This window comes from Podarcis raffonei, chromosome 16 (assembly GCF_027172205.1).
Source record: "Podarcis raffonei isolate rPodRaf1 chromosome 16, rPodRaf1.pri, whole genome shotgun sequence".
Classification (NCBI taxonomy): Eukaryota; Metazoa; Chordata; class Lepidosauria; order Squamata; family Lacertidae; genus Podarcis; species Podarcis raffonei.
Genome location: NC_070617.1, coordinates 3,589,232 through 3,602,973, shown reverse-complemented (window position 1 = coordinate 3,602,973; position 13,742 = coordinate 3,589,232). Strand labels below are relative to the sequence as shown.

General features: G+C 50.4%; 1 protein-coding gene across 6 annotated transcripts in view; it reads left to right on the top strand.

Moving 5' to 3' along the window:
* CERS2 (ceramide synthase 2) overlaps positions 1-13,742 on the top strand; it is a 62,380-nt gene that overhangs the window by 45,287 nt on the left and 3,351 nt on the right. For 5 of the 6 annotated variants that reach the window (XM_053368791.1, XM_053368789.1, XM_053368788.1 and 2 more), the window contains exons 2-10: positions 3,721-3,894; positions 6,777-6,894; positions 8,625-8,743; positions 9,250-9,307; positions 9,422-9,472; positions 10,381-10,473; positions 11,552-11,680; positions 12,748-12,854; positions 13,247-13,472. In XM_053368791.1, coding sequence (XP_053224766.1) covers positions 3,722-3,894; positions 6,777-6,894; positions 8,625-8,743; positions 9,250-9,307; positions 9,422-9,472; positions 10,381-10,473; positions 11,552-11,680; positions 12,748-12,854; positions 13,247-13,457 — 1,059 coding nt within the window. In that variant the 5' untranslated portion in view covers position 3,721 and the 3' untranslated portion in view covers positions 13,458-13,472. Of the gene's footprint in view, positions 1-3,720; positions 3,895-6,776; positions 6,895-8,624; positions 8,744-9,249; positions 9,308-9,421; positions 9,473-10,380; positions 10,474-11,551; positions 11,681-12,747; positions 12,855-13,246; positions 13,473-13,742 lie in introns of those variants that run through there. The other variant, XM_053368792.1, reaches the window with a different exon arrangement.

Here is a 13,742-nt window from a genome sequence, read left to right as displayed (position 1 = left end):
GAAGAACAAATATCAAAGCAGCTTACAACACATTAAAGCGTCAAATAAATCAATCCAGAACCAAAATAAATTCAAGCTTCCAGAAAAAAATATTCCCATCTCCTTCTCTATGTGACATTTTGCTTTCCCCATTTTTATTTGCCTCCTTAATTTATAGAGCAGAAGTACTCTAGGAAGCCAGGGCGGTGCAGCAGTTAGAGCATCGGATCAGAACCTGGGAGGTCCGGGTTTGAATCCCCACTCTGTCATGAAGTTCACTGGGTGACCTCAATCTCAGCCTCTTTACCAATAACCAACAACAACAACAATTTAATTACTTATACCCTGCCGATTTGGCCGGCCGTCCCCAGCCACTCTGGGCGGCTCCCAACAGAATATTAAAATACACGGCGGCCGCTCCCAGTCACCAGTCTAGTTGCCGCATTCTGGATTACCGTGGACGCTCGGGTTGCAAACGTGATCCGTGCGGGATGCACGTTCGCAGCCTGCAGCGTTCGCTACCCACGGCAGCACGTCTGTACACGTGTGGGTTGCAATTCAATGCTTCTGCGCATGCGCAAAACGTGGTTTAGCGCTTCTGTGCATGCGCGGCTGCCAAAACCCGGAAGTAACCCATTCCAGTACTTCTGGGTTTTGGTGCGTCCGTAACCTGGAAAAATGCAACCTGAAGCATCTGTAACCCGAGGTATGACTGCAGTTGCAGTTTCCGGGTCACCTTCAAAGGTTGCCCCACGTGGAAGAAGAAGAAGAAGAAGCGTTTGGATTTGATATCCTGCCTTTCATTCCCTTTAAGGAGTCTCAAAGCGGCTCACATTCTCCTTTCCCTTCCTCCCCCACAACAAACACTCTGTGAGGTGAGTGGGGCTGAGAGACTTCAGAGAAGTATGACTGGCCCAAGGTCACCCAGCAGCTGCATGTGGAGGAGTGGGGAAGCGAACCCGGTTCACCAGATTATGAGTCCACCTTTCTTAACCACTACACCACACTGGCTCCCAGTGGAGCGCATTGCAGTAGTCCAAGTGAGAGATAACCAGAGCATGCGCCACTCTGGCGAGACCTACCTCACAGGGTCGTCGTAGGGCTTAACCAAGGAGCATGGCTGAACCATGTACTCCTTGGAGAAAAAGGTGAACCCAATAAATAAGATGTTCTGCTTACCTTCTGAGGAAGGCTGGAGGAGCCAGCCAGGTGTAGATGCCACTCGTCAGCTTGGCACCCAGAGATCTCTACATGGGCGCAAGTGGACCTGCGCCAGCTGCAAAACGTGCCTGGCCAACTTCCAACACTGGCTGCCAAGAGTGTTTTATTTATTCTAACGAGATTGGCAGAGGGATATCAAAAGGGCACATTGACCCAGCCACCCCCTTCTCTTTTCCTGGGGTCCTGCTTGTGGGTTCCTGGCACTCCCAGGGCGCTGGGCTGGGTGCCCCCCCCACTTTACCTCTTCCTACAGAACCACTTGCCTTTCATTTGTTGAGCTCACCCAGAGTTCCTGTCCACTCTGGCCTCCTAAATGCAGAGTGTGTGTGGCTTGTTTCTTGGAGACGCCTGGCACTCTGCATATGCTTAGAGGCACTCTGGTTATTCCTGAAGGCGCAAGTTACTTGGGGCGTGCAAGGAACGAGTAGGAGAAACCTTTTTCAGCCGGAGGGGCAGGTTCCTTGCGGACGACGTTCCACGGGGGCCACGTGTGGTGGTGGCTGGGGCCAAAGGTTTCTATATACTTCCTTGCCTCACGGCTCTGAGGATACATTTGCGGTAATTAGAAGCACTTGAAAGGCAGGCCAGAGAGGGAGGGTCCTGGGGGCCGGGTAGGGAGGACTGGGGGCCACATTGAACTCTGCACACTCCTTGAGGACTTTTACCTGGGAAGTCTATCTTTCAGGCATGCTGAGTCCCCTTGCTTGTTCGGATAGAGGTGTGTGTGCCTAGTAAACCCGTTGAAATCAATTGAACAAAGTTAGTTGTGTTGAATATTTCGCTGTTTCTGGTGCGCCTACTCTCATTGGCTGCAACTCTCTGAAGTTGTCCCCTGGACAAAGGGAACACCTGTGTGTCTGGCCCCGCCCACTTTTGCCCACTACCACCTCTGGGGGGGGGTGAGGTCCCTGCAAGTCAACGTGGCCCCTGAGCTGTGGGGAAAATGGTTCCTTCCTCTGGTGTAGTAGAAACAAATCACTCTAAATAAAGTCTAAATAAAGGGGAAACTATTTTGACTTTGGGACGCGGGTGGTGCTGTGGGTTAAACCACAGAGCCTAGGACTTGCCAATCTGAAGATCGGCGGTTCGAATCCCCACGACGGGGTGAGCTCCAGTTATTCAGTCCCTGCTCCTGCCCACCTAGCAGTTTGAAAGCACCTCAAAGTACAAGTAGATAAATAGGTACCACTCCGGCGGGAAGGTAAACGGTGTTTCTGTGCGCTGCTCTGGTTCGCCAGAAGCGGCTTAGTCCTGCTGGCCACATGACCCGGAAGCTGCACGCCGGCTCCCTCGGCCAGTAAAGCGAGATGAGCGCCGCAACCCCAGAGTCGGCCACGACTGGACCTAATGGTCAGGGGTCCCATTACATTTACTTTTATTTTGACTTTGGTTTCTTTGACACCATGCATTCAAAGCTCTGCGATGACACTTTGAACAGGCATGGCTTCCCCTCTCCAGGAATTCTGGGAGTTGTAGTTTGTTAAGGATGCTGAGAGCTGTCAGGAGAGAGACCCCCTATTCCAGGCACCCCCAAACTTGGCCCTCCAGATGTTTTGGGACTACAACTCCCATCATCCCTAGCTGGCAGGACCAGTGGTCAGGGTTGATGGGAACTGTAGTCCCATAACATCTGGAGGGCCGAGTTTGGGGGTACCTGACCTATTCCCTCTCACAGAACTACAATTCCCAGAACTCCCTGTGAAGAGAGATTGATGGATAAACTGCTCTGGGAATTGTAGCTGTAGTAGGGAAACGCTGGGGTTCCCCTCCTAACAACACTCTGCACCCTTAGCCAAACCTCAGTTCCGAGGTTTGCAGGATGTGAGCCACGGGCATTTAAAGTGGTACTGTAGGGCGTTAAATACAGTGGTACCTCGAGTTAAGAACTTAATTCATTCCGGAGGTCCGTTCTTAACCTGAAAGTGTTCTTAATCTGAGGTACCACATTAGCTAATGGGGCCTCCTGCTGCCGCCGCACAATTTCTGTTCTCATCCTGAAGAAAAGTTTTTAACCTGAGGTACTAATTCTGGGTATGGGACGCAGGTGGCGCTGTGGGTTAAACCACAGAGCCTAGGACTTGCTGATCAGAAGGTTGGCGGTTCGAATCCCTGCGACGGGGTGAGCTCCCATTGCACGGTTCCTGCTCCTGCCCACCTAGGAGTTAGAAAACACGTCAAAGTGCAAGTAGATAAATAGGTACCGCTCCGGCGGGAAGGGAAACGGTGTTTCTGTGCGTTGCTCTGGTTCGCCAGAAGCGGCTTAGTCATGCTGGCCACATGAGCCAGAAGCTGTACGCCGGCTCCCTTGGCCAGTAAAGCGAGATGAGCGCCGCAACCCCAGAGTCGGCCACGACTGGACCTAATGGTCAGGGGTCCCTTTACCTTTAAAAGAGTATCTGTAATGCGAAGTACCACTGTACATGGTGTGAGCATGGGCTCTGAGCCGTCTACCCGTCATCTCTCCCAGCCGGAAACTGCCTTTCCTCACTCACCCTGTTTCTGTTTTCTTCATTTTTGCAGGATGTTCCAGACATTATGCAATTACTTCTGGTGGGACCGGCTCTGGCTGCCGTCCAACCTCACCTGGGCGGACGTCGAATTCAGCGAAGGCCGCGTGGCCCCGAAGTCCAGCGACTTGTATATCACCATCCCTCTAGCATTTGTCTTCCTCATCATCAGGCACCTCTTTGAAATGTGAGTACGATGGCCTATTTGGGGTAAACCAGGGGAAAGGGGGACAAGGAGCGAGGTCCCTGCGTAGTAGGCTAGGCTGTGAGGTGGGGACTGACCCCACGGGGTCAACACCCAGCAAATTTCTGATTGGCTGGAACAAAACAAAAAAGAGAGAGAGACGCTTGTGGAACCTCCAGGTCCAGGGGCAGTCTATCTGAATTCCTTGGTTCTTAGGAGCATTTAGAATCATAGAATCATAGAGTTGGAAGAGACCACAAGGGCCATCGAGTCCAACCCCCTGCCAAGCAGGAAACACCATCAGAGCACAGAGGACAGCACGCCGGACCCAATGCACCTTTTCTGGCCTGATCCTGCTGCCAGGCCGTTCCGTCCCCACGGAAAGCCGCAACCTTGCAAACTCTTGACCGCGCGTCCTGGGAAGGAGGGTTGGCTCTGCGTGGGCGCTGCGGATTCCTTGAGAGTTTTGGGGCAAAGGCGAGGCGCTTTTCTCCCTGTGCCCGAATCCCGTGCCAAGTCCTCGGGTGGGGGGGGGGGAGGGCAGCAAGGCTCTGGCATCAGCCTTGACCCAGCCATGGGCCCTTGGCATAATTGTGGCATTGTGTCAACTGCCAGCGTTTGTCTGCGGAGGGGGCGACAATCCCGATGAAGTCAGCAGCGCCCGCGGACTGGCCTGAGACGGCCAGGCCGGAGAATTAAAGAGCAATTATTTATCACAGTTGACCATTCCACCCCCCCCCCTTCTCCACAGAAGATGGAGACAATCAGAGCATTGTTTGAGAGGCTGGCCTCTGTGTGTATGTTATTTTTTACGGTGCAGCAATGTTGGAGAGAGCATGAGAAGAGTTGCCATTTAGCTCTAGGATAGGCTCAACAAGGGGGGGGGTTGGGGGCAGGCTGATGGGGGGGATATTGGGGGCTGTGTGCCCCCTTGTAACAAATCCCTTCAGCACTGCAGATCTCCAGAGGCTCAGTTTAGGACAGTCTTACTGGATTCCTCTCGTAAAATTGCCCCTGAAGGACCAGGTGCGCGGCCTGGGAGTCATTCTGGACTCACAGCTGTCCATGGAGACGCAGGTCAATTCTGTGTCCACAGCAGCTCCATCTGGGACACAGGATGAGACCCTCCCTGCCCGCGGACTGTCTCGCCAGAGTGGTGCATGCTCTGGTTATCTCCCGCTTGGACTACTGCAGTGTGCTCTATGTTGGGCTACCTTTGAAGGTGACCCGGAAACTACAACTAATCCAGAATGCGGCAGCTAGACTGGGGACTGGGAGAGGCCGCCGAGACCATATAACACCGGTCTTGAAAGACCTACATTGGCTCCCAGTACTTTTCCAAGCACAATTCAAAGTGTTGGTGCTGATCTTTAAAGCCCTAAACGGCCTCGGCCCAGTATACCTGGTGTCCACCCCCATCATCCAGCCTGGACACTGAGGTCCAGCGCCGAGGGCCTTCTGGCAGTTCCCTCCCTGTGAGAAGTGAGGTTACAGGGAACCAGGCAGAGGGCCTTCTCAGTGGTGGTGCCCACCTTGTGGAACGCCCTCCCATCATGTGTCAGGGAAATAAACAACTACCTAACATTTAGAAGACATCTGAAGGCAGCCTTGTTCAGGGAAGTTTTTAATGTGTGGCATTTTAATGTATTTTTCATCTTTGTTGGAAGCTGCCCAGAGTGGCTGGGGAAACCCAGCCAGATGGGCAGGGTACAAATAATAAATTATGATTATTATTATTTGATTGTAAAGCGGGGAAGCAGGGAATGAAACCCCGAGATTATCTCAGATGGAGGAGGGCGACTGTTGGAAACCTTCACATAATAATCTAAGCCGAAAACCCGGATTAAAATGCCTGCAGGCGTTCCACACGTCTGGATACGGCCTGCCTGCACAAAGATGTTCAGGCGCCGAAAAGAATTCAGCGAAAGAGCCTGCCTGACGTCAATAGGCAGGGAGTTCCAAAGTGTAACGGGATTTCCTACAAATGCAGAGCGAGTATTAGGTGGGACTTGCCACAGTTCTGCAGATTGGAGTGGCCGGGTGGGTTTATGTGGGGTGAAGAGGTCGGATGGCCATCTGTCCTGGATTGCTTTAGCAAAGATTCCTGCGTTGCAGGGGGGGTTGGACTAGATGACCCCGTGGGGTCCCTACAATTCTTTGAATTCATGTGAGGCCCAGCATCTACTGGGATCCCCGATTCCGTGCTTTGCATGCAGACGGTCCCAGGTTCGAATTCTGACATCTCTAGGTGGGACTGTGAAAGCCACCCCTCCCTGCCTGAAACCCCAAAGAGACACTGCCAGTCAGTGCAGGAAGTACTGAACTAAATGGACCAAGGGTCCGGCTCAGTATAAGGCAGCCCTTTATGCAGAATGAGGACTAGAATCTTGCTTTTTTTCCTGGAAAGAGGGCTGTAGCAATCCCCCAGGACTGGACTGGAAAAAGACTCCATGCCCGAAGCCTGCCAACAAGTTAAATGTTAAATCGGTACTACGTTCAGGACCCTGAGGACTGGAATCTTAGTATTGCTTTAAAAGAAGATCTGTAGATCAGGGGTGGAGCCTCTGCTTCGGAGACAGAAAAGTTCGGGCTCGATCTCCTTGTCTGAACCGCTGGAGAGTGGCTGCCAGTCAGTGTAGGCAGTCATGAGCTGGATGCACTCCAGTGGTCGGACTCTGTATGAAGCCAGCTTCCTCCGTTAATTCGTGCCACATCTGATGGGTTCGGCGCTCCAACCTTCCTCAAAGGAAGCCCTGCTGCCGAAGTCCGTAAAATTTAACGGCCGTTTCTGTTTTGGCACCGGAAACTGCTGCAGAATCCTAACGTTGTGTTTCTTTTCTTTCGTCCCCTCTCTTCCCTTTCCGTTGTTCTCTTCTGCCCCCCAGATACGTGGCAACTCCGCTAGCGGCTCTTTTGAACGTCAAGGAGAAAGTGCGCTTAAAAGCCACTCCGAATCCCGTCCTAGAGAAATTTTATACGACGTCCTGTAAACACCCCAAACAGGTAACTTTGCCAGGGAGGTCATGTCTGAGAGAGGAAGGAAGTGGGGGTGTTCTTTGTATCATACATTTAAATACTATGATTCTGCTTTGAACAGCCATGGCTTCCTCTCAAAGAAACCTGGGAACTGTAGTTTGTGAACTGTAGTTTGTCAGTTTGGGAACTGAGAGCTCTTAGAAGATTGACATACCATTACAGAGCTACAATTCCCAGAGCGGTTTAACGATCCATCCCTAATAATAACAGCAACAAATTATACCCTTCCTTTTCCCTTGACAGGACTCAAGGCAGCTAACAGATAAAAACAGGAACCTCTAAAAACATAGAGAACTCTGGGAATTTTAGCTCTGTAAAGGGAACAACGGTTTCCTGTGTGGCGGGGGTATTGTAGTACTTTAAATGGACGGTATGACAGTAGTAACGGTCAGGATTTTTCGCAATACGTGAGAGGAGGTTTTCACAGAGGAGACTCAAAGGTCGCCCTCTACCCGGAGACATGGAAAATGTTTCTCTCAGCTCCCTCATTTAGAGCATTTGTACCCAATGCTCTTCAGCCAGAAAGGCTCCCAGTGTCCAGTCAATTAAAACAAAACAGTCCCTGCCCACAGGCTTACAGTCATAGAAAAGAAAAAAGACACGGCATACAAGGAAGAAGGGACAGGGAGGGCAGAGGAAAAACGTGCTCAGGCACCACTTTTTTAATAGTAACTCCTGGGTCAGAAGGCACTTAATGGAGCTGGTCTTCTGCCAGAGCTGATGGCCTGAGACTCTGGCTTGCCATTTCTCCCACCAAGGCATCCAGATGAAAAATCAATTGGCTTGTTGCTGGCACCACGCGGCCCGTGCCAATACTTGTTGTGGACATACGCTCTGAACTCCCAGTTGGTGCATCTGGGTAATTAAGCCTATAAACGAGAGCAAAAAGGTTTCCATCTCCTGTTTGGCTTTGCCAGCTGCCAGCCCCCGAGGCAAATCTGCGCCTTCTTGCATCGCCGCTGCTTCAGTCTGGATGGGGGTGGGGACAGGCCGTAGCTCACTGGTAGAGCGCAGAAAGTCCCAGGTCCCAGTGGCATTTCCAGGTAGGGCCAGGAGAAACCTGTGTTTTCAGAAGCAGGAGGACAGGATTCTTTCCCCCTGTTGAATGGAAGATGGTTTTCCCAGGGTGAGGTTCTTTGGTTGCACTTGGGGTGTGCTCACCCCTGCAGTTTCCCTAAATTCGTCATCCCAGTGGCGTAAAATTGGCTGCAGAAGATCTCAGGTTCATCCCCAGAATTCTTGGCCTGGAAATGTCCCCTTCTTGATATCCCCAGAGCTCCGGGACACAATGACCCAAAGCCAACTTTATAAAATATAAAATTTGGTGGGAATCGAAGGTCTGCAAAACTCCAGCATGAAAGCAGCTAGGAAACTATTGGGTCAACTGAGTTCTTAAGCATTAAAAACTTCTGGGCCAACCAGCACATCTTCAAATCAAGAAGTCTTTGCCAGGCTGATGTTGCAACTAGAGAGGTCTTTTCCAAAACAGGACCCCCAGTTGGAGGCTTTCATCAAAACCAGTGGCTTTTTCTGGGAAGGAGGCATAGGATCCACGCACTTAGAAATCTAGTGTCTCAAGGTAGACATGGCAAAGCAAAGCAAATGTTGCTGCTGTCTGCATTTCAGTGGCTTTCTTCCCTGAACTCTCTCTCCTCTCTCTGAATGGGCCCCTGTTTTCCCTTCTTCTGCCCCCGCAGGCAGACATCGAGGGCCTCTCGAAGAAAAGCGGCTGCACCCCCCGGCAGGTCGAGCGCTGGTTCCGCCGGCGGCGCAATCAGGACCGGCCCAGCTTGCTCAAGAAATTTCGGGAGGCCAGGTAGGCCTGCAGCACCGTGGTGCAGCTTGGGTGAATAGCAGGCTTGCCCCAGCCCCATGCACACTTTCCCAGCTGCAAAAGCGTCGCTGGATTAGGGGTCGGCAGCTGGCTGCCCCAGGCCAGCCTTCCTCAACGCTCTCTGCCCGCCAAAACACTCCAGAAGTCCAATTCCCAATGGCCCTGACCATTGGGCATGCTGTCCGTTGGCAGCTGGGTGCCCAGCAACACCTAGAGGGTGACAAATTCAGGCAGACGGGGTGCCTTTGCAAGTGTCACAGCCGCACGAGTCCAAGAGATTTAGTAGCCGGAGACTTCCAGGGAGCGGCTCTCCCTGCCATTGGCTCTCTGGCTCCCCCTACGGTTTGTCTCCTTGCCTCTTGCCCTACCACTCCTGGCAGACGTCAGAGGCACTCTGCACGCCCCCAGTGGCGCTCTTGACATGCCCGAGAATATGTGCTTCATTTGCTCAGGGGATGAGAAACAAGACTTTGTGCTTCCTTTTCCAGTTGGAGATTCACCTTTTACCTTCTTGCTTTCATTGCTGGCACGGCCGTCATAGCTGACGTGAGTACATTTCCTCCTCGACCTCTGACGGGAAATGGGAGTTTCCTTTTCTGCGAGTCCTCTTGACGCTTAACTGGCTCCTGTCTTTTTATCCTTTGTCTCCCGAACTTGCAGAAACCTTGGTTCTACAACCTCAGGCTAGTTTGGGAAGGATACCCTACACAGGTGAGCTAAGTTTTTATGCTGCAAACTTTGCTTTTTTTAAAAAAAGGTATATCTTCATATACACATAGAAACCTAAGGCTGTCATCACGCAGCCTTTGTGGGGGGGGAGAGTTGTAGTCCGGTGTCACCATCCTGGAGTTGCATGAAATCAGGGAGGATTTAAAAGAGAAATGGCGGTTTTAAACAACAGCAGAGGTTTGAATAAAGCTGGGTGGGGGAACACACAGAGTGTCTCTGAGGATGTGCAGAGAGCTTGACAGAGCTGTGAGAATGTGGGCCTGATGCGGCTGCGAGGGGACGGCTTGGTGAGGTGTAAAATCACGGGGTGGGGGTTAGCAATGGGGTTGGGGGGTTGGTGCGGTTTGGGCAGGGTTCGCGAGCAACTTGAGCTGGGACAGCCCTGTGTGTTCATGTGGTGTGTGCATTAGAAATTATATATACCCAACCTTTGGATTTATCTTTTTATATAAAAAACAAACAAGAAAAATCCACAAGGGGCTGGCAGCGGAAAAAATATCTACAATACACCATGAAACAAGGAGCACGTAACTATAAATTGGGGGGGGGGGGGTAGCGAGAGCGAGATGACCGAAATCCTTCCGCTGCAGTCGACTGCTTAGAGATACTGTGAAACATCAGGCGGCAAAAAATGCTTTTAAATAAATGAAGCTTGCCGTCAAAGAAGGCATGACACAAAAGGAAGGGAGGGATGAGGAGGGCAGAGGAAAAGAACGCGCTCCGGAAGAACAGGAGAGGTGGTCCCTTTGGTCTGATTCAGCAGAACGTTCCTTTTGTTCTTATGCTTCCCTGGGATGGGGAGACCACAAAACTGGGTTTTTTTAAAATGGTGGCTGAGGACGCGGAACGACTGGCTATATTTGAGGGGTTTTTCTCCCTCCCTCCTCCAGAACCTGCTGCCGTCCCAGTACTGGTATTACATGATTGAGCTCTCGTTTTACTGGTCCCTGTTGTTCAGCATCGCCTCGGACGTGAAGAGGAAGGTGAGTCGAAGGCTTGGCTCACGGGGAGCACAGACGGCGTTTGGCCTTTGCTGCTGGATCTGCAGTTGATCGGTGGAAGTTGATCTTATTTTTTAAGATTCAACAAAGTTAACAAAAAATAATAATACGTATCCATAACGAGATCCACATATTATCATTGCAGGTTGATGGCAGCATAAGGTTGAGTATTATCATTAAACTTCCAGGATAGCTAAAAAATAAGTGGGGGGAAAGTATATGAAAGAAAAATCGGATTTTAGAGGTGGCCGGGGGCCTGAGGGTCATCCAGACCAACCCCCCGCAACGTGGTACTCAAGAGAGCTCTGCTTAAACCTGTTGAAATCGAGACACAATATGAAAAATCAGTTTAAAGCAACTGGCCCGCTCAGAAACAGAACGGGTCTAAATACATACACAAAAAATTCAATTTAGCAGCAGAGAGGCATCAACCCTACCTAGGGTTTCAACGCAGACAGATATAAAATGTTCATACGGTTGTACCTTGGTTTTCGAACGGCCTAGTTCTCGAATGTTTTGGCTCCCGAACGCTGCAAACACGTAAGTGACTGTTCTGGTTTTCGAACTTTCTTTTGGAAGCTGAATGTCCGACGGGGCTTCCGATTGGCTGCAGGAACTTCCTGCAGCCAATCACAAGCCGCGCCTTGGTTTCCGAACGTTTTGGAAGTCGAACGGACTTCCGGAACGGATTCCATTCAACTTCCGAAGTACGACTGTATACTGCTTCTCTGACCGTGAATTTTGAGCTCAGAGAGGCTCAGGAGAACACAAGTGTTAAACGTTAACAAGCACTGTATTTGGTGTAGTGTTGAAAGCTCAGTAACATATAAAGAGAGCAATATAATAATAATAATAATAATAATAATAATAATAATAATAATAATAATATACAGTTAAATCCAAACTCGTCTCATTTCAGAATTGAATAAAACTGGTCTGTAGTAACAGTGATCTAAGTTAACTTACTGTAAAAGAAAATATATGAAACAGCCTGAAAAGATTTCTAGGGAAATAGGTATTTTCCGCTACGCTTTGGCTGATTTTTTTTGCTTTTGGGCAGGACTTCAAGGAACAGGTCATCCACCATGTAGCGACCATCGTCCTGATTAGCTTCTCCTGGTACACCAACTACATCCGTGCCGGGACTCTCATCATGGCCTTGCACGACTCCTCGGACTATTTGCTGGAGGTGAGGGATCGGGACCCCTTCCTGCCTTGCAGGCGTGTAACCTGAAGCTCAAGCCCAGGCGTCCGACTCAACTTAGGGACTCTCCATGTTCCGGACGCCTTGTGCTGCGTGCTGTCATCGCTTCTTAAAAACACATAATTAAATGGCGGCATGTCCGGGAAGGGCTGTGGGGCTCAGTGGTTGGAGCACCCACTTCGCATGCAGAAGGTCCCAGTAGCATTTCCAGGCAGGACTGGGAATAATCTCTGCCTGAAACCCCTAACAGAGCTGCTGCAAGAGCAATTTGCTTCAGTTTTGTCGGCTGGTTTCTACTCCCTGGTCTGTCCCCCCAAGCAGTCAAAGACACTTCTCAGCCGAGGGGGGAAACACTTAGGGGGTGGAACAGGGAAGCGTGTGGTGCGAGGAGAGACCAGTGCCAGATTTACGTATAAGCTAAACATGCTATAGCTTAGGGCTCCCGTCTCTTGGGGGCCCCCAAAAAAATTTAAAGGGGGGAAAAACTGGACGTACATTTCCAAAATATAAGATAAAAAACTAATAAAATAAAGCCTACACACAGCAAGTGTTTTGTGTTGTGTAGGCTGCTATGATGCTAGCCTGCTCCCTAAAATATCACTGCTTTGCTCATTTCTATATATAGGGTGCCTACATTCTGCATGGACTTTGCATTCTGCATGGAGTTTTCAACAATTACTTTGATAAAATACATATTTTGTGATGTGCAAATGGCTTTAGATACCTATTAGGCCCATAAATTGCCACATAGCATATATTCAACACACAAAAACAGCGACAATTTGTTGTTGACAAAGGACAGCTGGACATATAAAGGGCCCCATTACCGTCCATAGCTGAGGGCCTCATCAAACCTAAATCCGGCCCTGGGAGAGACCCTGGGGAGATAGGTAGAGGGACCCCCACGGGCCGCATCCTGCCCGCGAGAAGGAGATGCTCCCATCGTGCTCTTCATAGCCAGAGCATCTTCCGTCTCTCGCTGCCGGTCCCGATCCCTGAGCTCAGGGCTGCCTGTAAATATTGTCTCCACTCCTCTCTTTCGGTGTCTGCAGTCGGCGAAAATGTTCAACTACGCAGGCTGGAAGAACATGTCCAACAACATCTTCATCGTCTTCGCCACCATCTTCATCGTCACGCGACTCGTCATCCTTCCGTTCTGGTGAGAGCTACGTGCGCTGCGTGTGACTGAGGTTTACCTGTTGGACGCATGCCTGTCGAGAAGCTGTTGGGAGAGAGAGAATGGGTGGGAGGGGGCAAACAGAAGCACAAAAGAGTGTAGAGTGGCAAAAGGGACCCCAAGGGTCATCCAGTCCAACCCTCTGCAATACAGGAGTCGCGGCTGATGAATAAATGTGGGCCAGTTCTTGGGGAATATAATCTGCCAGTTGCTATTAGGCCACACCCATGCTGTTCCCCTGGCTTACCCCACAGAACCCTGGGAATTTTAGTTTAAGGGCGCTGGGAATTGTAGCTCTGTGACGGGGTAAGCTACCAATGTGGTTTCTGCATTCTGATTTTTCTTGATCTGATTCCTTATGTTGAATTTTACAGGATCCTGCATTGCACCATGGTGTACCCCTTGGAAATATACCCAGCTTTCTTCGGCTACTATTTCTTCAACCTCATGATGGTGATTTTGCAGTCCCTGCACATATTTTGGGCGTACCTCATTATCCGGATGGCCCAGAAATTCATAACTGGAAAGGCAAGTTGGGTTTGGGGGGGGGGTTTGGTACCCTTTCCCAATTCATGTTTTGTCTAGTGGGAGGTATAAGAGAAAACCAACTCTTTTTTTGGTGTTTGAGAGAGAGACAAACAAACCAACCAACCCAGAGGGCAACCCTGTGTTTAAAATATATCTATCTATTGCTGTCCCACTTTTCCTCAAAGGGACTCCAGGTAGCTTACTTACGTGGTTCTCCGACTTTCCGTATTCTCCACAACAACCTTCAAGGTGGGCCAAGCTAAGAGACAGGCACTGCCCCCAGGTCATACCCAGTGATCTACATGACCAAATGGGAATTTTGAACCCTGGTCTCCCTAACCC